Source organism: Phymastichus coffea, unplaced genomic scaffold (genome assembly GCF_024137745.1).
Source record: "Phymastichus coffea isolate CEN01 unplaced genomic scaffold, Cenicafe_Pcof_1.1 PCOF00063, whole genome shotgun sequence".
Classification (NCBI taxonomy): Eukaryota; Metazoa; Arthropoda; class Insecta; order Hymenoptera; family Eulophidae; genus Phymastichus; species Phymastichus coffea.
Window position 1 is genome coordinate 585556 of NW_026706874.1, and position 24444 is coordinate 609999.

General features: G+C 45.7%; 1 protein-coding gene and 1 non-coding gene across 2 annotated transcripts; one reads left to right on the forward strand and one right to left on the reverse strand.

Annotated features, from left to right (window-relative positions):
- Positions 1–5572: 5572 nt before the first annotated feature.
- Trnat-cgu (transfer RNA threonine (anticodon CGU)) lies at positions 5573–5644 on the reverse strand. The gene has a single exon. It is a non-coding gene; the product is annotated as a tRNA-Thr (tRNA).
- A 10596-nt stretch (positions 5645–16240) lies between these two features.
- On the forward strand, positions 16241–24393 carry LOC131667147 (uncharacterized). Its single transcript, XM_058940386.1, has 3 exons — positions 16241–16866; positions 22484–22675; positions 22742–24393. The coding sequence occupies exons 2-3, from the start codon at positions 22505–22507 to the stop codon at positions 23150–23152; spliced, it is 582 nt and encodes a 193-aa protein (XP_058796369.1). The 5' UTR covers positions 16241–16866; positions 22484–22504; the 3' UTR covers positions 23153–24393.
- The last annotated feature ends 51 nt before the right edge of the window (positions 24394–24444 follow it).

The following is a 24444-nucleotide window of genomic DNA, read 5'->3' on the forward strand; positions in this document are numbered from 1 at the left end:
CTGGAGAATGCGGAATTAGTTTTCAACAGATTTAACTGGAAAATTCAACAAATTACGCTACTTTACTGCTGGATTCGATAAATTGATTCTCTCAATCGCAGCTGCAACGCAAAGAAAAATAGAAGGTTATTATCCAACAGTTACATTTATTAAGGTGATCAATCTCAGTAGGCGCATAAAGCGATGTAGTTTTTTTTTACGTCTGTCAACGCGCCGTCGCTTTATGAGTGTTTCGCCGTATAAAGCCTCGATCGTTTATTCATTGGCTTCGAACAAGTGGGGGAACTTTTCTCCCATCAGAATTTCTCCGAAGCCAGTGCAAATTACAGCGAGCCATCTCGGTTACAAAGTTTCCAGGCAATTTTCGTGCCCCCGTGCGGTCGCCGCGATGCACGCCAACAAAGAGTTTTTCGCGAGAAGTCTCAGTCCATAAGATAAGAGGGCTTGCGTCGCTCGCGAAGGGACAGAAAAATTGATTAACCGTGTACTTATAGACGCGACTCTGGGAAGCTTCAATGTTTCCGCGGACGCGCGTACGTGTGCGTATTGCACGCGCGGGAGTAAGTGGCGGGAGGGGGGACGCTCGTTCTTTTCTTCTTCTTCTTCTTTTTTTCCAAGGAACGCCATTATGAATAAAAAAATGGCCGTTCTCGAGAGTTTTTTTCTTTTAAAGGCGTCACGCTTTGTTGCGGCATATACGTGTCTCGTCTGTCATTTTCGACAAATTGCTTCTCGCTAAAGGATGTTACTACTTGTGTGCATCTCCTTCTGCTGCTTTTTTCCTCTTTAGCCGCGTGTACATGTGCGCGCGACGTTACATTAGGTTAGCCTTTGCACTACAATTTTCTCCCAGCCGCAAGTCGCTCTTTTCGCGATATTGTACTATCTCCTAGCTAGAATCAACTCGAATCGTTTTCTACGGATCGTGTGTGCTTTTTACCTGGACTCTTACCGTTTGGATTGTACGAAAGAGATGCTTTTTTATTATTTTTCTGCGAATTCCGCTCTTTTTGTGCTTTCTTAAAAAGGCAATTTTGTTGAAAATATCTTTTGTATTTCTCAATGTAGCTTTTTTATGTTTGTCATTGTATGTTCGAATCTTCGTTGCTTTATAAGATCAAAACCAAAACCTTACATATTTGATTAGAAGTGGTGAGGAGGCAGCAGTCATATTTCTTTCTTGACACTTCCTCGAAGGGGAAGCTTTGTTTTCGCTCTTTTTGAATTTTTTACAGTTGTTTTGTCTTTGTAGTTACATACTTGAACGTTGGTTTTTCTGTTGGAACTCAATCTCCCGCTTGTGATTAATAGGGAGCTTTTGCGTATAATCGTCATTAAAAGAAGACGAAAAGACGACAAAGTCACGGTTTCACGATGTGGGAATAACTGCCACTCGACGTGGATTTTCATCAGTCTCAAAAATTCGGAAATAAGGCGGGATAATTATTTTAGAGCAGATTTCAAAGCGCCTATTATTCGAAAGAGTACAATGCAGGCAAAATTTTTTTATTTCTTTGCGCGTGCAAATTTTAATAGGATGTGGAAAGTACATTCACGTGCGCCGCGAGCGTTACATCTGCGTATGATTGAGGTCGCTTTTGCACATAGAGAGAGAGAGAGAGAGACAGATAATTAAGAGTTGTGTCATTGGCGAGTGGCGCTTTCCGCGAATTCACAATGACGGGCGATGCATGGCTACGCAAACGACTTGTTAATTGAAAGCTAGTGCTTATTAAGCGTATGCGCGTCGCAGTCAAAGAAAATTTTTCTCCATTACAAAATTATCGTGCAATATTCCCCGAGATGTATTTGCGCCAGGTTCGCGATTCGCGTAACTTTGATGAAAAATAAATTCACGGCGAGCGAAGCCGTAACGTTCGACGTTCGCAAGAGCAAGTAAATGAACGAACAAAGAGGACGTTTGTCCTGGCTCGAACCAAAACGCAGACGGTCTGTGCACCGTTCCGAAGCGAAGCCCACCTGCAGCATCGACACTCGAAAAAGTCGAGCGATAAATCGACGCACGTACGCGCGCGGGTTAGATTCGCAGAACGCGTTGCTCTTTCCGCGAACTCCGCCCCGCTCGGATGCAAATTGCACAGTCCGCGAGCCGCTCCGAAAGAAAAAAAAAGGAGAAGATTGCGTTGCTTCGGCCTCGCCCATATGCAATTAGCCCGATAAAACCGTCCGCCACGCTGCACGTAATAACACGCCGCTCTCTCCCCTGCACCGTCATTATATGCAGCGGGGCCACTAAAACAATGGGGACGCCCGGGATGATTGGCTCTTGATAACGACTTGGATGACAATGCGCGCGCGATCGCAAGCCCTTGATGTAATGGGAATATCGGAGAAAGTGCAATTGGAGCCGTGCCCCTCTCTCTCTCTCTCTCTTTGTCGAACGGATCAATTTTCGACGAAATTTCAGATATTGAGTTCATCCAGGAAGCGGGCTGATATCGAAGCGGCGCGGCAGCTGCGCTACCGGGAAACGCGAATCCCGCGGACGACACCGTAGTGTGCGCCGTTCTCTCTCCCTCTATGCTGTCCGTCACACGTTACCGGTTCACGGACGGCTCGGGATTTGCGGGTCGCGCGGATGCTGCCTTTGTCGCGTGGAATCACCCGACCGCTGGAACTCGCTCGCGAAATTACACGGCGCGGCTGCGTGGCCGCCGTCGCAAGGGCCGCGTGTCGCGATATTGATTACCACGCAACTATAAATAGACGCCGATACTTTATTCAAAGTAATAGCGTTTTAGTGTCTCATCAACAATTCATCAACACGTCACAATCGGCTCTCTTCTATTTTTGCGAATGCCGCGATAATAACCGTCGCGACTATCTTTCGCGAAAGAAAACAAACGATAACTATCGAACGAGGTGCGTCAGTCTTCCTTTTTTTTTTTTCCTGTTTGATTTGACACGCGATCACTGCCAAAAAATCACGGGGCACTCGATGACGCAAGCCTTTCGCGCAATGTCCACGCAATCGTTGCGAAGCATCGCGCAAATCTTTGTTTCCGTGGAAAGAAGAAAAAAAAGGCCACTCGCTCATTTGACGTGCCTGCATTCCAATAAAAATATATCGCGTGCGACGGCGCGGCGCCCATTGTCTCGCGTGAAATCGCTAACGATAAATCAAAACTCGTCGAATGGAAAGATGAAGAAAAACATCGTCGCTCGTTATATATAGTTTCGCAGCTGTCAAAAAAAAAAAAAAAAAATTCTTGGAAATCACGGGTACGTCACTCACGTGCGCGTGGACTAGCAGCTGATTATTGATCTACTCCGCGGCGCGTATTCCGAGAATCGAGATAAGTGTACTCGCGACCGACGACTCTTGACGAGAGATAGAGAGATAAATGCCGCGAGGATTTTCAAGACTGAAGAGACAATATAATGATTTCTTTCTTTCGCGGCATAGCGCAACACTGAATTTCTCCTCTTTTTTAGAATCAGCAGACTGTGTAATCGTCTACGGGGAATTCCTACTCTTCACGGAGAGGTTAACCGCAGGAAAAGGGACATCCCTTTTTTCTTCTTCGTTGAAAAGAAAAAAGAACGAGCTTTATTGAGACTCATCGTCGACGATGATAATTTTTGGCTGCACGACATGTGTTTTATTCAAAGCAAACAGTGGTGGATTGGATTTGAATGTAACGAAAACGATTTGCTCGGGTCGAAGGAGTAACATTGTGAATATAAGGAGTTCAAAAGTGTACGACGAAATTGAATTATGGCAGTAAGGAAAAATTCCTTATAGGAGGTATTTTCTTTTTCAAAAATGCCGCACAAATTTTGCCAACTTAAGTTTTTAATTTGAGATATTGTTTATACCGTGCTAATATTAAATCCAACATAGTGCAAAAATTTCTTAATTTGTAATCGTGAGAGGATTCTGTTCCATAAAAATTTGTAATTTTAATGAAGAATAACTTTACTTCGTAAATTATGCAAAATACTCTTATATTAGTTATCTTAAATGCAGACATTTTTATGTGAAAGTTGTAGATTATATTTCGATGCACTTTCGTGTACAATTATTTAAATAAGAAAAAACTCATTTCAAAGAATCTATCTTACATCATTCTGTAGAATGAAATTCAATTATAGATATAAAGTTGGAACTTGATGCAAAAAGATAAGAGGAAGACAATCCTCCAAGATCAATTATTGTTCCAGTAGCATTATGTCTGATTGTGAGTCGCGGTTTTAAAGAACTCGCTCGAGTGAAAGTCAAAACGCCGATCAGCTTATCAGTCGAGGAGCACATTCCGTAAATTGCAACGAGCAATGGAGATTACAAATTTCTTGCGAATGGCACTTTCCTTCAAAGAAAACGCCGTGCATTAGGTCAGCAGTTTGAGCGATCAATCGCTTGCACACGACGCAGACGGCGTTCCGCGAAAACTCTCTCGCTCTAACCTCAATTCACTCTCGAAAGGGCGACGCGCACCTACTGAGAATCCCAACTTTCCATCGTCGCGGCGATTCTTCCCCGAAGGGTTACGCAACTTTCAACGCCACGATGACAAAGTTCCGAGTATGAGCGCGTCCTTTGAAGAGTGCAATTTGTAGTTAGGCGAATGACGGATATTGGCTGACAGCAGAGGGCGCGAGATTTCTATTTTCGACGTACTCCTCGCGGGCGGACGGATACAGTTTTCGAGGAAGGCCGTGTATTTTCGCTAGTCGTATACGTCTTCTGCCAAACTGACAATTTTACCTCCACCGTTGCGAGGATAACAACGAGAAAGGTTGATCAGCCTGCTAGCTATGTACTTATCGCCGGACTGTTATTAAGCAATCAAGCTTCGCTTTCCTCGCACCTGCCGTGGCTGCGGCGATACCCATAAGTCGATTTTTTTATCGCGGGAAATGATTTGCCTTTTTCTGCAGCACAATTCATTTTCCATGGTTCATTTACTAGTCAATAGAGCGCGCCTTTTGTGTATTCATAAACCGTCGGCTCCGCGAACCTCGTGGACATAAGAAAAGATGGAAATAACGTCGAACGGCCGGCCAACTGCTGTCGCGGAAGCGACGCAACGTCGCGTCGTTAATCGCAGCCCGAACGCGTCGATGGCTCACGCGCGCGTCGCGAATGACGAGTATATAACGAAGGATCTATTCTCGGCCGCTCTCTTATGCATTATTTTTCTTTTTTTCCCCGTTTCAAAGGGACCGCGATAAATTTGCGCTTCCCAGAAACGAGACACCGAAATTCTCGGATCGTGGATCGAAGGGGAATGCAATATGTGCACGCGCTCAGGAATTCGAGGAGAAAGTATTTTATAGTTATGACGAAAATGTCATCGTTCGCGCGCGTCGGACGCGTATTGAAATGAGGCTCCAAATACCTGCGATTCGCGCACGCGGAACAATTAGTGTTGCAAATTGTCCTCGTTCCCCGATCGTCCCGCTGACGGTCCGCTTTCGATTGTACGCGCAGCCGCGAGCGCAACGTCAATTCGGCGAACGCATCCGTCAACGAGGCGCGAGCGAGTCTCGCGAAAGAAAAAAGTAACGTGAGTAAAATAGGGAAAAAACAAACAAAAAGAGAAAAGTTTGCCTCCTGTGAGGTTTGAACTCACGACCCCTGGTTTACGAGACCAGTGCTCTACCACTGAGCTAAAGAGGCTCGTACTCCCGTCGCCCAAAGAGACACATAACAGACGTGGAGTACGCCGACAGCGCGCTCGCTCGGCGCATTCCAAAATCAATAATTCTGTCGCACGCGCGCGGCTGCCGTCCGCTCGCCGCTTACATCATCGCGTTTTTCTTGTTTCACCGATGAATATTGTCTTGGACACCTCGATTACCGGGTGCGCAGCGCGACTCAAAATTCTCCGTAATCGCAAATTCAACTCGGAAAAAAGAAACCAGAAGAAGCATGAAATTGCGTTCTGACAAAAAGCGCAGCCTGGTGGCGGGGGGGAGGCGCTCACTTTCGGCCGAATCAAAATGAAAAAAAAAGGGGAGTAAAGGCGCATCGGACCCAAATCAGACCACCACCACCACCACCACCACCAACAAAGGAGAGCAAAAAAAACGAGATAGACGGGAGAGAATCTCTCCGAAAATTACTTCTTCGGCGTCTCCGCTCTCGCCACAGGACGCATCATCGAGAACGCGTATAATACGAAACTCCTCCCTTCCCCTCTTCTCGTCTGCATATACTCTGGCGCATAAAACTGCAGCGCTGTATAATACCAGGAAGGAAGATAATGGATTTTTTCGCGCCCGAATTTCCGGAAGGCCCGGCCTTTACTTGGAATCCGGCCGCGGCGGCCGATACGTTGACCCCGTCTGGCTAGCCCCAGGGATTATTACTTTCGAACGGACGAGAGGAGAAGAAGTGTGTAGTTAAAAGGACGAGAGCGAGAGGGGGAGAACCATTTTTTTTCACAAAACTCTATGCGCGCGCGGATGAAAAGGATCGAAGATCTTGTTTCTTTTTGCTCCGTTTTTGTTTTTGTCTCCGTCAGTTCCATTTCGATGCTAATCGCGACGCTTCGCCTGCGAATATCGCCGTGCTCCCTCCGCTCCTCGCGTGCGTTCACTTTTCAGCCGGCGCGCTCGTCTTCATTTTTCACTCGCTCCAACTGCTTCGCGGAACGCACTATTGGGCAAATCCTCAAAACTTTCAATTTCCGCGCGACTCGGCATTGCAGCCGCTTGGAAATCCAATCGGTCACGTTCTGATAACTTTGGCGCACGGATCTAGGATGAATTTACCAGGAAAAGAGCCGATTAGTGATTAAAGATCCTTCGCAGGAGATTCCGAGCTGCGAAACGAAGGAAATCGGGAACAATTATGATTTTACCACGTCATTTTTCCAAAAAGAAAGTTTTCTGTCGAAGACGTGCTATGTTACTCGGTATGTTTTTTACAGTAGACGTTGCTATCTTCATTAGAAAAGCAGCATCAGTCGCCGGACTCCTAGTCCCTTTGTTCCGTCATCTATTGTGCACGAACTGGCTTATTCATTATTACTGCATGAATCCTTCAACGCTTACTTAACAAAATGGATGACTTGGAAGACAATAAAAAATGATAATTATTGCACTGAGACGGTCTAGCGTATCTTTTAACACGGAAAAGAGACTTTTTCAAATGCGTTTGAGATTAGTACAACGTTTGGTCAGAGATTGGGCGAGCTCCAGATACTTATCTGATATTCGGAATCGCAATGAAGAGTCTTGTGGATTTGGCCGTGTGGCAAGAGATTACGACTGCATTCCGATCGACCATTCGAGGCGGCACTCTTCCCAACTGTCCGGCACGCGTGCTGCGTGGAAAACACGCCTAGCTCCTCGTAAACAGGAAAGAGGCAGATAGCGACGTCACGAGTTGAATTAGCGAACGCCGATAAGGCAATCTCCGAATTAACGGGGAAGAGTGCAGTAGATCAACGTTATTACGAGCTCGCTCCTGTTGCCTTGTGCGGCGCTCGATCGATCGCTCTCCCCGGTGCGCGCGAAGGCCGCGCGATCGCCCGCGCGGGGGCTATTAATATATGGGCCTCTCGGTGATTAGCGCCGCCCGAAAACCGAGCGGATTAACCAGCGCCGGGGCGTCTTCGTTCTCGGGACTTGGCATCGAAATAGTGAGCGGCGCGGCGCTGTCAGCAGTTCGCGGAACAGCGGCCGATTTTTGCAGTGCGCGCGCCAGCCGCTCGTCGGGCTTCGCGGAATTTTATTGACGGATCCGGTGCTGGTGTCGCCGGCGTCTGCTCGGGCCGCGCGGTGCCGCTTTTCCGCGAGGCGACGCGAGAACTGCCGATCGATCGCTGCGTCGGGCGTCCGCGGCTGCGATTGGTTTCGTCCACGAGCGTCGTCGGCTGCCGACGACAATCGGATCGGCGCCGCCGTGGCGCGATTTGCCGCTGCCCCGTCCCGGCCAGAAATAGAGCGATGTATCGCGCGAAATTCGCGCACGTGCGTGCGTGAGAGAGAGAGAGAGAGAGAGAAAGGAAAAATGCAGCCTTGGATTTCCAACGCGAGAGCGCGAGCTCAGCGGCCGCTTCGTTTTTTTCCCTGAGCGCGTGTCACGCTCTCGTGACTGCCGGCAGATTCATCGGGAAAGCTGAAATATTAATGAGCGCGAACGCCTTTCAATGTCAATGACTTGGGATGAAAATAACGAGAAATCAAGGCTTCGAAGCGCATCTCGAGTACTATTAATAAAGCCGATGTGACAGCAGTGCGCGTGGAATTCCAGCCGAGCGCTCCTCGACAACTCGGGGCCTCACTCTCTCTCTCTCTCTCTCGTCATCAATTTTCGGAGGGGAAACGATTGCGCGTAGTGCAGCGAATCATCCATTCCGCGGAGAGAGAAAGAGCGAGAGAGGGGGACACAAGTCAGCTGTTTACCAACAAACGTCATCGGCTTCCGACTAAACTGTCAACTCGTCAGCCCTCCTCTTGTCGTTTGCAGCGACCGGTCGTTGACTTTTCCAAACCCATGGACTCTCCAGAGTCGCGCCGCGACCTCCTGCATCTTCGAGAGCTTTTCACGGCCGACACGGCGAGCTCCGACCGCGATTTCGATGCCTTGTCTTTTTTCATTCCTCGGCTTTTTGGTGCGCGAGCGTGCCAGAGTTCCAAGAAGAAGCCGCGACGAATTTTCGTTGCGGTCGGCCAAGCGAAAGGGACGCGCATATATAGCGAGCGCGTGATGCGCGCGAGAAGCTTTACGGAGCTGACGTTTACGGAGAAACTCAATACACTTGAAAATTTAAGCGCGCGACCGAGGGAATCATTTCGTGGAAATCGAAAGGTTTTTTTGAGCATTTATTTTTGCTGCCGATATAGGCTTTATATTCGCGATCGACGCGTGGTCGATGTTCGCGCGGAATAAAACGCAAAGAAAACTGAGCTCGTTATTTATTTACGACTCGTTTGATTCCACCACTTATATTTTATGAATTCATTTCTCGATTGGTCAATATTTATCGAACTCCGCGTAGTACAGGGAATCTCAAGTATTGATATCGCAACCTCGCAAACGTTTACGGAGAAAAAAAAACCAGAATACAAGGTAAATGCCAGTTTCTAAATGACGCGTAAACGCGATAAATCATATAGAATTTTCTTCTCTCTCAAATTGAGCTATAAATTACTCGGTCGATTTCTAAGAAGCTCTGCGTCACAATCGTCAATTAAGCCTGAACGATTGTTTACGAAATCGTGTGATGCAAACGACAAGCTCGTCTCACGCCGCACAGTCTGAGTACGAAGCTGCTTTTTCATGATTCACGCGAATTTTCACTTTTTTTTTTTAAGTAGTGTATTTCCTCGTACAAGATCGAAGCGTAGAAATCGAAGGATACGCTTTTCCGAGAATTGCAGCGCTCGATTATGTGCAAGCGGGCATTGCTAAGGAGCTTTTCAAAATAACTCTCCGATTGCCGAATCGATTTCAAAGTATCGGTTAACAATAGCGACGCAAGAGATTCCCATTTCGCAACTGGCGAGTTTGGCATTTTCCCGTCGCTTGTGCCTATGCTTTTTTTACGCGATCGATATTTCATAGGTACGTGCTCGCACGACGCGTTTACCGAAAGAAGTCCGTTTCGTGTTTGAATTTTTTTCTATCGCGAAATCGAGCATTGCTTTGCATGTCATTTTCTTCGTTTCAACAACCAAACATAGATATGGCTATCTTCGACAATACGACTAACGTGAATCCGTGTGACTAAACTCAAGCAAATGTCTACCTATGGTATCTTCGAAGATTTTTAATATCCGACGAAGTTTTCAGTGATTTTATGATCGTTGAAGAAGTGCAACATATAATTATAGAAAAACGTAAGTAAAATAACTATTGCATAATTATTTTCCGATGAAAATTAGATTTTACAAAACAAGGTCAAAGCAATTTTCTATAGTAAGCGCTGTTATATGATTAATAACTGCTTTTATAAACGTAACATACTGTCTCGATTCCCTTATGATTTTTTAAATGATCAACTTTGTAATGATGGAAAGAAGGGAAATAGTGATAGATGGAAAATCACTTAATTTTAATTATATTCAGCAACGTTTCGTCAGCACATTTGCTGACCTCGTCAGGCTGATTTCTCTCGTAGTCAAATTATTATAGGCAAAAACGAATAGATCGTAGCCCAGTCAAGTTATAATAAAGTCAGCTGCTTTTATATATCGAAATAGCATGGCATATAGTGTGTAGTGGTTTAGTTTGATTTTTTCTTTCTATTTATCCCTGCGCGACTGTAACCCAGCCAACACCCGAAATTTTGATTGATGTGGTATCAATCTAGCGGCGCCGCCTCACCTACATGTAAATGTGTGAGGACGTGTTCTCAGAATTTTGACCATATAAGGAGCGTGACGTCTGTATTCCGAATTTTCTCGATAAATTTTATAAAATTTTGTAAAAACATTAAATAAGTGCTTATGTAATGAATCAAAAACACTTTTCTTATACTTTTAGATGCGTAAAAAATGAATATGTAAGTTTTAAACGGATTCAATAGTTAAAAAATGACGAAAATTAATTGTGAATGTTCAGGGGTTAATAAAATTGTTAATATTAATTAATCAGACGATTCAACATTGCGTGTTCGTAAAAGACAGTCAACCGAACCAAAGCAAGAATTTGTTCCATTGGTAGCCAATTACCAATATAAGTTATAAATAAATAAAAAAATGATAATTTTTTGTAACAAATTAAAATACCTTTCGAGATAGAGTTCGACATGTACGTACAGGGAAAATTGTCAAAATCGAGCGCCAAACATTACACGATTTTATATTAACAATTAAAAATTTTGCAATTTTCAAAATTTATTTATAATTCAAATTCTATTGTTTAAACTGAAAAACGAAAAATGCCAGTATGTTCTACGTGTTCAAAGCTATTTTTTGATATAAATGAAATGTATAATTTTATTGTAAGTTTTGCGATATTAAATAAACAAACTTTACCTGTAAATAACTATTTATAGTGATTTTTCTTAAATTCCATATTTATGCCATAATTTTCGCCGTCGTTAATTTAGATTTTTAAAAGTGAAATGAAATGTCTAGCGTGATTGGTTTTGCATTAATAAATAAATAAAGTTTGCGCCAAAATAAAAAATAGCGTTAAACGGGCTGTTTAGCGTAAAATGTTCGCGAATTTTAGGTATAAATACGGGCTTTCGGCTGGTCCAAGGCATGAGATCTACTCGTGCCTTTCCATGCGTAGGATGCTCTAGATATCAACGAATAAATTTTTAACACCAAATTTATTCATATTATTTAGAGGAGTATACGCAATCTTTCCTTTCCCTCATCGTAGACTCAGAGTCCAACTCTTGGGAGTGATATCCCTTGAGCTAAAAGCGACCTGAGACTATGTCCTTCACTAACCTTTCTTAGTACTTTGGCTGTATTATGTTGGCTAATCCCAGCATAAGTGCTAAAAGAACTTAGAATTTTGTGAGGTACGTCGGTAGTTAGCACTGAGACTGCAAAGTTTTAGTGTTGGCACTCGTCAGCCTCGTTTTATTTATAATTTTAATTAATTATGCTTTTTATTTTATTAATTTGCTTTCTGCACTCAAGCACAATTTGTTAGTTTATTGCTTTCTGCATAAACCTTTGGATACTAATTATCGCTTTCCGTAATACTTATTAAAATATTGCCATGTGCCTTCTACACATAATTGGTTCTAAATTGCCTTTAGCAATTAAACTTATAAAATTCGTTTCATCTAAGTTAATTTCATTACTGATTTGAAGACTTTAGCTTAAATGAATTATACTTATTTTTTTTCGAATTGGATTATTAAAATCTTGTATTTACTTATTTTGAATTTGTATATTTGAATTTTTTAATCACTTGAAAGATTTAACTTTAATCTCCCCAAATAAGAAGAAGCAGGATAATAAGTGAACGAATTCTTGCTTCCGTGGTATAAATTTAACCTATGGAAATACAGGGTCCGAACATTTCAAAATAATAAACGTAAATATGTTACAGGTGATATATCAATTTATACCGTTGGCTTAACTTTTAATTCATCGATACAAGGTTAACGAATTTCCACTGCAATACTTAAGTCTTTTTCACCATTTTCATCTGTTTACAATAGATATTTTTAAATTTAGTTCGAAACTTTTTCCAGTACAGTATCGTACCAATCATGAGTGTAACAAGATTTATCTTACCACTAATCTTAGTCATCATTCTTCTGCTCCAAAACACAAATGCCGAAGGATACGAATTGGGTGCTCAACACTATGGCGACATGTTACTTGTAAGAAAGAGTTTGACAGCCGTAGGTGCAGGCCCCTACAGCGGACCAAATGGTGATCTCGACGAGACAAATATTTTTAGTGGCCGTAGTGGGAAAATCATTCATTTTCTAAAAGTCATTGACAATACCGATGATCATTGTGGTCGGGCTATACCGATCAATGGCGGACCTGGATCATCTTTCGTTGTGTTGCATTTCACTGCTAAAGTAACATGTCGAGTTAACTTTATTATTGAGTTATACGGACAGTAAATCTCATTATCTTCTATGGCGAATTTCACATTTACTACTTGAGGCTAGACATTATATAGTTGCTAACAATTGCTGTGATGAAAATTTTGAGTGATATATGTATTATTGATTTTAACTTTAAATAATAAAAGAATTATATCTTCTCATAACTAAATTTTCATTGAAATTCAAATTGAGCTCTACACCGACATCTACCGTTTTTGCACAAATTAAAAATAATATCGATTGGTAGTTATATTACCGATTGCCGATAAGTACCATTCCTTTAATGGAAATTATAAATGATAAGATAATCATATTTATGGCTATATAATTAGTTTTCTAAATCCTGATTGATTAAGTTCGTATGTATGTACCGCATATGCTCTCTACGTTCAAAAGTTAAAAATAGGAAAATAAATCTTTTGTTATGAATAAACTTTTATAAAAATAAGATCATTTCACCAAATGAGTTATGATAAATATTATTTCTTTCAAATTTACCTAAATATAATCAATAACTCTTTTTTTCTAATTCATAATATTTCATTCATTGCTACGTAGCTTTTTCTTATAATATATTTTAATGTGAAAGTTAAATTTGTAAAACTACTAATAGCAGGTGAGATTCGATTTTGATAAATTAGGATCTTAAATAATCACTTTCCCTTTCTTATACTGATAATTTTATGAGCTTCGCAAATTTCCAGATATTTTCAAAAATCTTTGAATAGTGTTCAATTAAGTGGGAGGCATGATAATGGTTATTATAATTTTGAGATTAAAAAAAAACTATAAAAAATTAATATGTACGCTCGTAACATTCGTGTTATTTTAGTCACATATATAATGGTTGTAATTTCATTGAAAACTAGCGACAAAATGTCTTCCATTTTCTTATACAAGAACGAGGGCGAATTCACTTTCGGTAAAAATAGATAAATTATTCATTCGACCCAAGACGACAGCATTTCAAAGTAGTATTTCAATTTCCTAAGTCTCTGTCGTCGTTATTTATAAAAATCATAAACGTCAGTTAACCTTTGCATTCTTCCCCGAAAAAAAGTCGAACGTTTACCTTCTCATTAAGATAAGGCAACGTCAAGAAATAAACCTTGGAAAGTCATAAATATACGAAAAGATCAAATACTTGCCTCTGCGGCAAATGTAAAGAATAAATTTCCGTTTTTCGCAAACTGCATTCCTCGTCTTTTTGCTTGTTTCTCATTCGCGGGCTCGTTCAATCTATTTGTCGTTTCGCTCACGAAATACAGCCATCATCGGAAGAAGTGGAGGAAAAAAAGGTGCAGTTATCGAATCATCATCCAGACGGCTCATTCAGCGTGGTAAAGCCTGCGCATATGTACACAGAGAAAGAAATGTCGTTAAAGCCCAAACAGGCGGAAGTATAACGGGCTCCCGCGCACACAAAAGAGTCCGAGTTTGAAATTCACTCGACTCTTCGTTTTCTACTTTCTGATTCGAGCTCCCGTGTGTCGACTTGTCCGCCCCCTTTTTACAGTATTTCCTTCATATTCGCTGGTAATTGGGTGGGAGAAAATAGAATTCTACAGGATTCTCTTTGAGCGTATCTAGATCATTGAAAATGATTGGGAATTCGGGCTATATTACGAGGCTGGTTCGAGCGTTTAGCGCAGCATTAAGACGAGCGCGTTGATATCTGGTCGGCGGGATATTCTAATTTTATGCATTCTCGGCCGACCCGCAGTCAATTTAGATACGGCAAGCTTGACTTTATATTCCGGTTGCATTTAGATAACCGTTGTACTAATGTAAACTTGTGTGAACACCGAGCTTTTGCATTTAATGAAGTGCTCACCTCAAGCGTTCAACCGAGTCGTCATCTTGCAGCTGCACGCGTCGAAAGAATCTCGCATTAAAAATGCTCGAAAGTCTGCTATTAAGCAAGGATGTAATCCCGTAAGTGAGAAATCTCGCCGAAAACGGCAGAAAAGAAAAAAGGCAGCACGTACGCATTCGCGATATAAGGGTCCAACAGCACACTGGAGGCAAATTAGTGGCGCTCTCACGTTACACTTCTGTCTTCCTCTTGTTTCGCCGATGCACGCAACAATGACGAAAATACACAATGATCTCTCGCCTATTTTCTCGCGTTTCGACGGAATCTCGAAAAGCTTAGAACTTTCATCCTAATCGACGCGAAGCTATATCATTCAATTACCTCTCGCCGACGAGCCTGTCGAGTGAGCATGCTCGTGCAAAATACGTCGTTGTGGGAAATTAGCTCGCAGAGACTGCCCGCCTTCTTTCCGTCTTTCTTAATTATTCGGGCTCCGGCGAAGTCGCAGTCGATTACGGGATTATTGTGGGTCAGGCCGACGCGTCGGTTCATTACTTTTCTTTTGTTTTTTCGTTTTCTTTTTTTTGCTTTATTTCTCCGGCGCTACCGTTTGTCGGGATGCCAATAAAAGGCCTCTCCCGCGATCCGAGATGCAGAAAAAGAAGGGGATTCATTCTGCATGATTAATTTTTTTGAAACGAAAACAAAACGAGGTATATTATGATTGACACATTAAAAAAGAAACGTAAGCGACGTTGCGTTCTTAAAAGTAGCCGAGAAATTTCTTTGTTGTAGAAAATTTTGCAGTCCAACGTTCAGCTTGAATATTTTACGATATATAAATAAAAGTATTGTCGCATTGTATCCAGAGCAACAAAGAATTATAACGAGTGAGCTGCCATATCCAAAACGTACATATAATTGGCACAGAGAACGAAGTGAATACGTATATACATAAATTGACAGGTAGCACATACGAATGAAAGTCATCGAGTCGACGCGTGAAGATTTCAACGCCAGGCAAAGGCATGATACAATTGACGGTCGCGCGGCACAGAAAGATCGATGAAATTTTATAGAAATAAATGCAACATTAATTGGTCGTCAATGCCGTTACAGTAAAAAATAAAAAAGAGGAGAAAGAAAACCCGCCAATAATTTGACGCGTGACAGTAGGTGAACGATCCTTTTATCATAAAACCCCTTTCACTTGTCAGCTACGTGAGAGTCGCCGTAAATTCTTCATACTCTGTACATCGACGGTCATATCCGTTTTTTTTCTTTTTTTTTTTTTTTTTTCATTACAAGAGTCATCAACTTGGAGGCGTCACGACTCGTTAGCCGTTGTGATCTTTTCTTTTTTTTCTGCAACCGCGGTTTCACTTTTCAACAAATTAGACGCCAAGATTATCGAGTTCGCGGAACTCACGAGAGGACGAGGGATTAGAGAGACAAACGGCTGTTGCCGATGATGAGCTTGCTTTTCTCGAATGCACATCATTTTTACGGAGCTGTCGTCGTCGCAGTGCGATTCTGCGCTTCGATCGTCGTCGAAAGAGCGAACTATTCGTTGCCAGACTTACGGCAGAGCTCCGCGGACGCGTGCGCGCTCATCCGGGAAAATGGAGCACTGGAAAACTCAAGGTCCCAAGAAGCGTCACTTGGCGCGTTGCCCATCTGCGCGCTCGTAATCCATGTATGCTTCTCTCTGCGCGTTGGCGGCCGAGCAGCGTCGAAAAGCCCGGCCCAGGGCGCGGGCGCGCAGGTGTGGAATTGAAACGAGCAGCGCGCTCGCGCACGTGCGCGCCGCCGGCTTCGCAAGGCGAATCGCTCGAGTCCCGCTAAGACGCATACATCCCCCGTCCTTGTGCTCGCGACGGCCAACTGGGTTAAGGCGATTCTCGGGAGAATCATCGCGGAGTCGGCACGCGCGTCTCACGCTCGGGACTCGGCTCGTTTCTTTCTCGTCGCGCGAGCTACGCGTATGCTTACCGGCGCGCCGACGCGCGAGATGTGCTTGCTTTCTTTCGGCTTTAATTGGCCGGCAAGCTAAACGAGCGCCGTCCGTCCGTAGTTTTTGGCGTCGCCGTTCGTTGGTCCGATCCATTCGACGATCGGAGATCTTGGACCGAGTTGGCACGCTCCTTGCCGGAACGCGGCGAATCTCCGCGGAGAGACTTCGCCCGAGGAACGAGAAAGAAACGTGCGTCGGACGGCTGAAGCTGCGAAAAAAGGGCTCGAAGCGCAGCGGTCCGCTGCTTTTTATCATCGCACACGACGCCGTGTCAGCGCGAAGGAAAGAGGAGAGAGAGAAGAAACGAAAAGGGGCGCGTGGGTGGGGGCAACGGGCATAAGTAAGCGCGTGCTTTAGGAAAAGTCTCCACTCGGCGATATAACACCGCGCGAGCGCTAAAAGTGGCCAAATGTGCTTTCTCGCTTCTGTCTCGCACTGACGCACACGCGCGCACGCCGAGGATGCGAGTCAGTGACAAAGTGTGGTAAAGTTCTTCTCTCTTCCCTGGACGCAGCTGTGCCGACAATGTGAGTATCCTTCTTTGCATCCGCGCGTAGCTCAATGCTATAAGGTCGCGCAAATGACAATTTCGATAGTCTAATGCTCGCGCAAATTGGGATCGAGAATCGTTGAGTGGCGAACCAATCGAAATTTCATAGAGGATTTTTTTTCCGTTATCAAGGTTGGCTTCTATATTGCAAGGACACCGCGATGTATAATTACAGGTGACTCCGAGCCATTATTTTGGAATCAACTATGAAATTATTATGAGTCACGAATCTAAGTCAAGGTCGCGAAATCTTCTTGAAGGAAACGTTTTTTTTCGTTCCGTTCTATAGAATGTATATTGTGTTGTATACTTTTGAATTATCCGGCACCTGTTATTCTGAAATGCGTGCCGCGAATAAAGTAAAAATACCGTCATCGCCGTGAAAGAAAGATCGACGAGTTCGCGCAAACCGATCGGCGGTAAAAAAAAAAACAAGCGAAATACACATCCGGCAGAAGATGCGCTACATTCGTAAACTTTCAGACGCGCGTGACGCATTTCCGTTAGCTCCGCGAGACAAGTCCGCAACAATGCATGTCGAAATATTGATTGGAGGCGAATGTTCACGTGCTACGTTTATTCCTCGCCGCTTGCTCGCTATCCGACGGAATCAGGTTGCAGAACGAGCTTCGCAACGTGCACCTTCGCGCTTATTTCCGTTGTCGAGATTTCTCTTAATGATACGTACTTGCCGCGCGCGCATTCACGGCGTACCTCCGTTCGCAGCTCGTCGCGAGGCCGAAAGTGAAGCAAAGGAAGAAGACAGTTCGCCTCTTCGATCCGGCGAAAGTGAGACTCGCGCGAAAAGAGCCGCGACGAGACAAAAGAAGAGGAGAAAAAAGCCGATCGATCGGCGGAGTTGGCGTCGGAGCAACATCCTCGGCGCTGGCGGCCTTTTCGCGAACGACACGACTCCCGATACGCGACATGGTTTTTTACGCGCAATTGAGCGCGAAATTCCGGAAGCGCGACTCGTTTCGATTCTCACATTTGTCACGCGCGCGTATACGCGAAAAATAGGTTTTCAGGACTAGAACTTAAAAGTGAAATTCCGTTTTTTTATTTTTATTTTCGTTCTTTCTCGCGTAGTTGTCAAGCTGGTTAAACTGCATATCGCGCCAGAGAGTAATCTGAGTTGTTTCAATGCGACTTTTCTAAAGAACTGCATTTTCTTGAATCGCCTTATGGATGAAGATGCGCCGGTTAACGTGTCCGAGGTACGGTCAAAGTGACGTTCAATTGCGGGCAACTTCTTGGCTGAAAAAGGACTATTCCGTTGGTTAGCGCGCGCACAATTGCCAAAAAAGAGACTGGTGAATTAATCCAGTGACGCCCGTAATGAAACCGAATTGACGGACGCGAAAAAGGCCGATTCGCCGCTTCCTGTCGGCCCAACTGAAGCAGAACTGGCGCGAGGAACAAAGTTCCCTCTGCAAGGATTTTTTTCCCTGCGGCAGGAGGTCGCCAATTCATAATTGAAATGCAACCCCGGCGCGCGGCGCGATTGGACGTTCGCCAGACTCCGCCGACTTTGCGGAACTTTTACGCGCGGACGGAATGCGAACGCGTCGTCGCTCAATAAGCGCGGCCGAAGTGAATTTCACGAATGACGCTTGTTCTCCGCGCGAACCGTTTTTTCTCTTTTCTTCTTTCGATCGCTCCGCGTCGCATTCCGCGCGATCCTCGCGCTCTCGCCCACGCGCGAGTGCTTATTTTGCGCCCCCCCTCTCCCCTCCGCCCCTGAGATAACACCGCCGAACGCGCGCGCGCGTCTCCGTGCCGAGCGAGAGAGCAAACACTCGTCGACGCGCAAAGAAAGAAAGACAGAAGAAGAAAAAAGAGGCGAGCGTATGATCTCGCAATAATCCCAACTAACGAGGTACATACGGCCGATCGCGAGAAAGGTGGCAGAGGCGGCGAAAAACGGAACCGCGCCGTAGAGAGAAGAATAATAGCGCTCGATAATCGAAGCCGCGGATCGGCTTCCATTTATCTCCGCGTCCCTTTTTCCATCGGCGAGAGATTTTCGAGATTCCTGCGCGCGCGTGTCACGAGCCGCATTGTCGCGCGCGGATTTTCAGCTATTCTCCGCAAAGCGCAAAAGGGGGTGGGGGAACAGGAGGAAAGGAACGTGCGAACGATAGGGACCGGAGGGGGAGGCTCATTAACCCCCTTTCACAGTTAATTCGATAGGTTATCTGTGAGCCGCGGCGGCGGCGGCGGCGGCGGCACGAGATGTAGGTGAATGCCAGCGCGCAAGGGACACTTTACATAACGCCCGCGCGTTATATCACAGATCGCGCGCTAACGGAAGTCCAGCGAGAATCGTCGCGCTCGGCGATAATTGGGCCGTGAGAGCGGCTCAATATTTTGACACGGCCTGCGAGATCGAGACGCGGCGCGCGAGAGATAATGGCCCTCCGCGAACAATGGCTGCTCGCTGTCGGCGAACGAGCCGCTCGTCGAAATTGAAAAAAAGTGCACTGCGTTCGGCACTGCGCCGATTTGTCCCGCGCCGTCTCTCTCGCCCTGCGCCGCTGCGAGAAGCTTCGAGTCGCGTCGTCGAGGATGTTCACTTGCTTAGCGCTTGTCGGGGACGACTGCGCGTAGCCAAACGAGCGTTTCGTCAGTTCAATCCGCTCGCAAGCGACAACATTTGTGAAATATCTTTTCAAGCGTCGAGTTTCTAATGGAATATTCCAGAAATCGGCAAACACTTCGGTTTGTTTATAACAAATTATAACTTCGACATTTATGAAAGGAGTCATTTGAACCGTCGAAAGTCTATTGCAAATTGTCGAAAATTGCATTTTTTCAATCGCTACATTATTAATCGACATTCCAAGAACGACAGTATCAGATTTAAAGTTTTGACATTGATTGGGAAAAATTATAGAAGCGATTTAGTGAAAGATCGTCGCGCCGTGGCATCGATGTTTAAGCGCTTTTATTAACAAGTTTTACGATTTTCTAAAGAATCGTTCTACGTATATTTCAGTTATAAAATGACAAAATATTGTTGCCTATGTATTTCCCGGATGAAGCCAATGTTTCGATTTTGATTTAGAAAAAGAACGGAGAGCGCTTTTTTAGAAAATCGCGAAACATTGATACGATACATTTTTTTCGGGTCTAAAGCGATCAACGCATTAAAACGCCGTCCCACTAAGTCGCTTCTATAATTTTTTTCTAATCAATATTAAGACTTCAAATCCGCTGCGGGTATTCTTGTCATGTTGATTAATAGCGTAGTGTTTTATTGAAGTGTGCGGAGTATGTGTCAATGCCTTTTTATTTGTTTGCACCTGCGCGAGCGGCTCTCTCTTACTGGATTCGGCGCCGGTTGCTCACTTTTGAGTCGACAACAGCCAGCAACACGCGTGTTCTCCACGGTAGCTTCTTGCACGTAATAATTTCTTTTGTTAAACTGGTTGCGTGTCGTCACTTGAATTCGATACCCCAAAATATTTAAAAAAATTTGGAACAGACTTTAGGCAATTCAAACGACTGCGTAACTTTCGAGATTATAACTTTTCATAAACAAATCAAAGAAGTGTTTCCAAATGTTGTCGCTTTAATCCACGTGTAAGCTGGAACATGCGAGCAAATTGAACTGATGATACGCTTTTTTGGTTGCGCGGAGTGTTCTTTGACAAGCGCTGACAGGAGAACGTCCTTATTCAATACGCGCCCACGGGACGTCCGTCGACTCTAGAACTGGTCATTAGGGACTGATCAGCGCCTGTGACGAGACGGATTTTTCGGCGACAGCTTCTGACGGCGCAAATAAATTAATCTGCTGCGAAAACACTCGTGGAAAGTGATTGCGGTCAATGACACAAGAATCGTATGAATGGGACGACAGCACGAGCGAACAATTTTGCATGCCGCGATCGAGGTTGTTAAGTTTCTCTCGTTTCGCGGAGTCTATCGCGTGAAAAAGAAGAGCTCGAAGCAATCTTTATTGCGAAATTCGATGTAGGAGTATAGGAATCGCAGGTTGATCCTATTTTTTTACGACCTGGTTGTAACTTGGCGCGACCGAAACGGATTCTCGAGCGCCGTTGTACTTTTCGAAAGCGCACCGCGAAATCTTAGAGGAGTTATCGCCCATGAGAAATTCATTTGTCCAAAAGCCGCAATTGGTTAGCGCGCGGGTAGTTGTTTTTAGGAATGCGCCACGGGACACGCGGAGGGAGCTCCCTCCGATCGTTACCGCGTGTCCGCAGCAGACGTCGATTCACAGAGGCGTCGGAGAAATAATTTCTGCGCAACAATGCAGTGGAGCGCGGGCCGCTCCTGGGGTATCGCGCGTAGAGCACGGCAATCCTCTGTAGCGAACGAACGCGGCAGCGTACAGTCGAGCGCGCAGCGGCTTCTGGCGCGTCCCGCCGCCTAACGCTCGCGCCTGCTATACCGCGCGTATAACAATAACCCTAACGGTGAAAGTTTTGCCGGGACGGCGATGACTCGGCGAGAGAGCGCGAAAACACGATCCGTCTTTTCGTTTCGTCGAGAGTCCGTGACCTTTATTTCCTTTTTGTTATTTTTTCGTCGGATGAGAAAAGGAGACTTGGTCGCTGCTATGCAAATTCCGCGGCGCGAAAGCGGTCCGCAGAGCACGATCGCGACAGCGCTCCAGTACAATTTGACGCGCGGCTTCCTTATGGCGGTATTCGCATTCCCGGCACGCGAACGAGCGTAGAAAAATCGATTTCTCATTGGTCCCTCTGACTCTTGACAAAGGATGCCGATGGTAAAACAGGTGTCTGTGCGAGACGTTGAGAGAACGCGGCTGCGCGAACGTGTTGCTACCGGTGAAAGGTACGGGAAGCGTGAGATCGGCAGTGGAGAATCGGTAGGTGCTAGAACACGGCGTTCGCTCGCGAGATGTCGGTGGGTTCGCCGCCTTTCGAGACGTTGATCGTCGAAGCCAAAGGCGACTATAAACTCAATTGAAACTCGTTGGCGCGACGCGAATGAAGGAAAATGAACAAAATAAAAGGGGAATACAAGCAATGCAACGCCGTGTAGTGGATCTCTACACGTCGTAAAGAAGGCGCTTTTTTCTCGGGCGCCTTAACGAACTAAAACGAAGAGTGAAAATGAAAAGAGCAGGCCGCTCCCGTAAAACCGCAAAAAACGGCGGACGCGGCGCGAAAGAAGCAAATTCACACCGCACATCAACGTCGCGGCCTTTTTATCGGCCGATTGTCCCTATTAATCCAAGCACGCGCGCCAAACGAACGAGCGGCAAGAAACGGCGGTGGCGCGAGGTGTCGAGGCGCGAGGGGGCGAGAGCCGAGCGCGCTCGTTAATAAACGGCGCACGCGTGCTTTCTTGCGCGAGCGAGCGGCGAATCTCGCGCCCGGCGCGAGCTTTGCAAACTCGCCGATTACCGCGCGCGCAAAAAGTCGCGCCTTAATTAGGCGCAGGAACGGGACGAGCAGGCGCCTTTTTGCCGGAGGTGTCGAGCGAGCCCGCTGGAAATAACTTCATCCTGCGATCGATTCTCGCCTCGACACGAGCCACGCATCCGAAAATAATAATAAGGCCGGGCAAACCAGTTCCGATTAACCATTTCGCGCGCGCAGATATGCTGGACGTTGGCAAGGATGACGCGCCGACTCCTCCCGCTGGTGATGGTACTGCTGCTGCTGCTGCTGCTACTGACGTCGCTCGAGGCGGTCGCGGCGGTCGCGGCGGCCGAGCGGCGATCGGCGTGGAAGAGGAGCAGCAGCGAGGCTTCGAGCGTTGACTACCCGGCGCCGCAGTGGACTTACCAGGTGCGTGGCTGCTCCGCGCCGTCCTCGGGCGCGCCACCGCGACCCATCACGAGCGACTCGTTGCAGGACGCGCCGGAGCCGGAGGCGAGCGAGATCCGCCGACGGCGCAAGCAGCGCCCGCGAAGGCCCGAGAGCGAGGTCTACTTCGTTAGGCTGCCGCCCGCGCCGTACAGCTACGTGGAGGGCCTGGGCTTCGTCTCGCGGCCGGCGCTCTTCGACCCGGCCTCGCTGCCCAGGCCCAAGCCCAGGCCGCGACCCGTCGTCCAGCTGCCCGTCGACTTCGTGAGCAACGGCAAGCCGACCAAGGTCTACCGCTACCCGCAGAACGGGGCCGACGGCCCGCTGGTCAGGCTGGACCGCGGGCCGTACCGCTTCAACGGCAGCCCGGCGGGCGTCTACGTCGTCAAGAGGACCAAGAAGCCCAGGCGCAAGCCCGTCGTCACGAGCGTCAGGAAACGCGTGGTGATGAAGCAGTAGGCCGACTCGCGCGGTCGCCGACGAGCTTTCCGCTACTTTTGTAAATACGGACCATTTTTTACGGCTTGAGCGTCCGCTGATTTTTCTCTCTTTTCACGTTGACCGCTGTTCTGCGCGAACGGCGCGCTTCGGCGAACTCTTCACTTGTGTAATCTGCGCTGTAAACTTATCAGAGCTTTGCGAATAAAATTGTATCGCTCCGTTTCGAACCCGTCAGGGTGAAATTCTGTCGTTTCTCTTTAACGAGTTTCAGGAATACCGAATTTGGATTAGTGCCGATCTCTTTGTTACTAATTGTCACTTTCCGAGTGTAAACTCAAGAGGCGCGTTAAAATTGCCTTGAATTCAGAAAGAGAAAAAAAAAAGACGTTGGTAGCGTACGCCTATAATAAATCTCCTCCAATTAGTTGTGATGGACGACCGAAGAAAACATCTTTCGTGAAATAATGCTTCCGTATATGCGTATAAAAAAGCACATATCTCGTCTTTCCGTGCTGGTGGCCGCGCACAGCCCAATGAGAAGCAAAATTCGTCCGCATAATTTATCACCTAGCCTTCTTTCTCTTTAACGTTGCGCACGAGTGTAATTAATTTACCGCATACATTACCATTCCTGCGGTGCAATTCGGTTGCCGATGCAATTAAGAACGGAAAGAGACGGAGGCCATATCGTTTGGCGAATCCATGTAAATATAAAATGACGAACCGCGAATTATCCACTTATCTTCTCCCGGAGCGAAGAGGTCGAGCAGATGATCAGGGAAAAAAATGCGCGTGGTGACTGCCTTGAAGGCGCGAGAGCAGCAGTACACAATCGATCCTTATCTCGCGCACCTCAACCGTAGCAGTGGCTCTCATCTCCGGCGATGTATTTTTTTAAGGTGGAAAATGAAGATCATTCGGGTCATTGAACGACACTGTCTTATGTAATAATTACGTATAAATAGTTTTTATTGTGCTCGGATTGCGACTTGTATAATAAAAAATATCAAAGAGTTTAATTATCATCCATGCAAGATTATCAAAAAACCACACGCATACATCGCTGTCTCGCATGCCTCAGGCAAATGTAAAATAAACGAGAAGTATAAAATTCTCACGCGCGCTTACGTACTTATCTACAGCTGTGTTTCTTTTCTCTTCTACTTAGCAGTCTTTTCAGAGGAGATGTCTCCCCGCGCCAGAGTCGCGCGCATATCAGTCTGTCTTTTTCCATTTAAAGAAAAATAATAAAGATTAAGGGTTGGCAAGCATATAGATATTAAAAAAATAATAATGATAATAATAGTAAT

What these genes read in the sequence shown, in the direction of transcription:
- LOC131667147 (XM_058940386.1), top strand. Translation starts at nt 22,505, where the DNA reads ATGACGCGCCGACTCCTCCCGCTGGTGATGGTACTGCTGCTGCTGCTG. An exon ending in CGCCGCAGTGGACTTACCAG is followed by an intron (nt 22,676 to 22,741) that starts GTGCGTGGCTGC and finishes GACTCGTTGCAG; the next exon opens with GACGCGCCGGAGCCGGAGGC.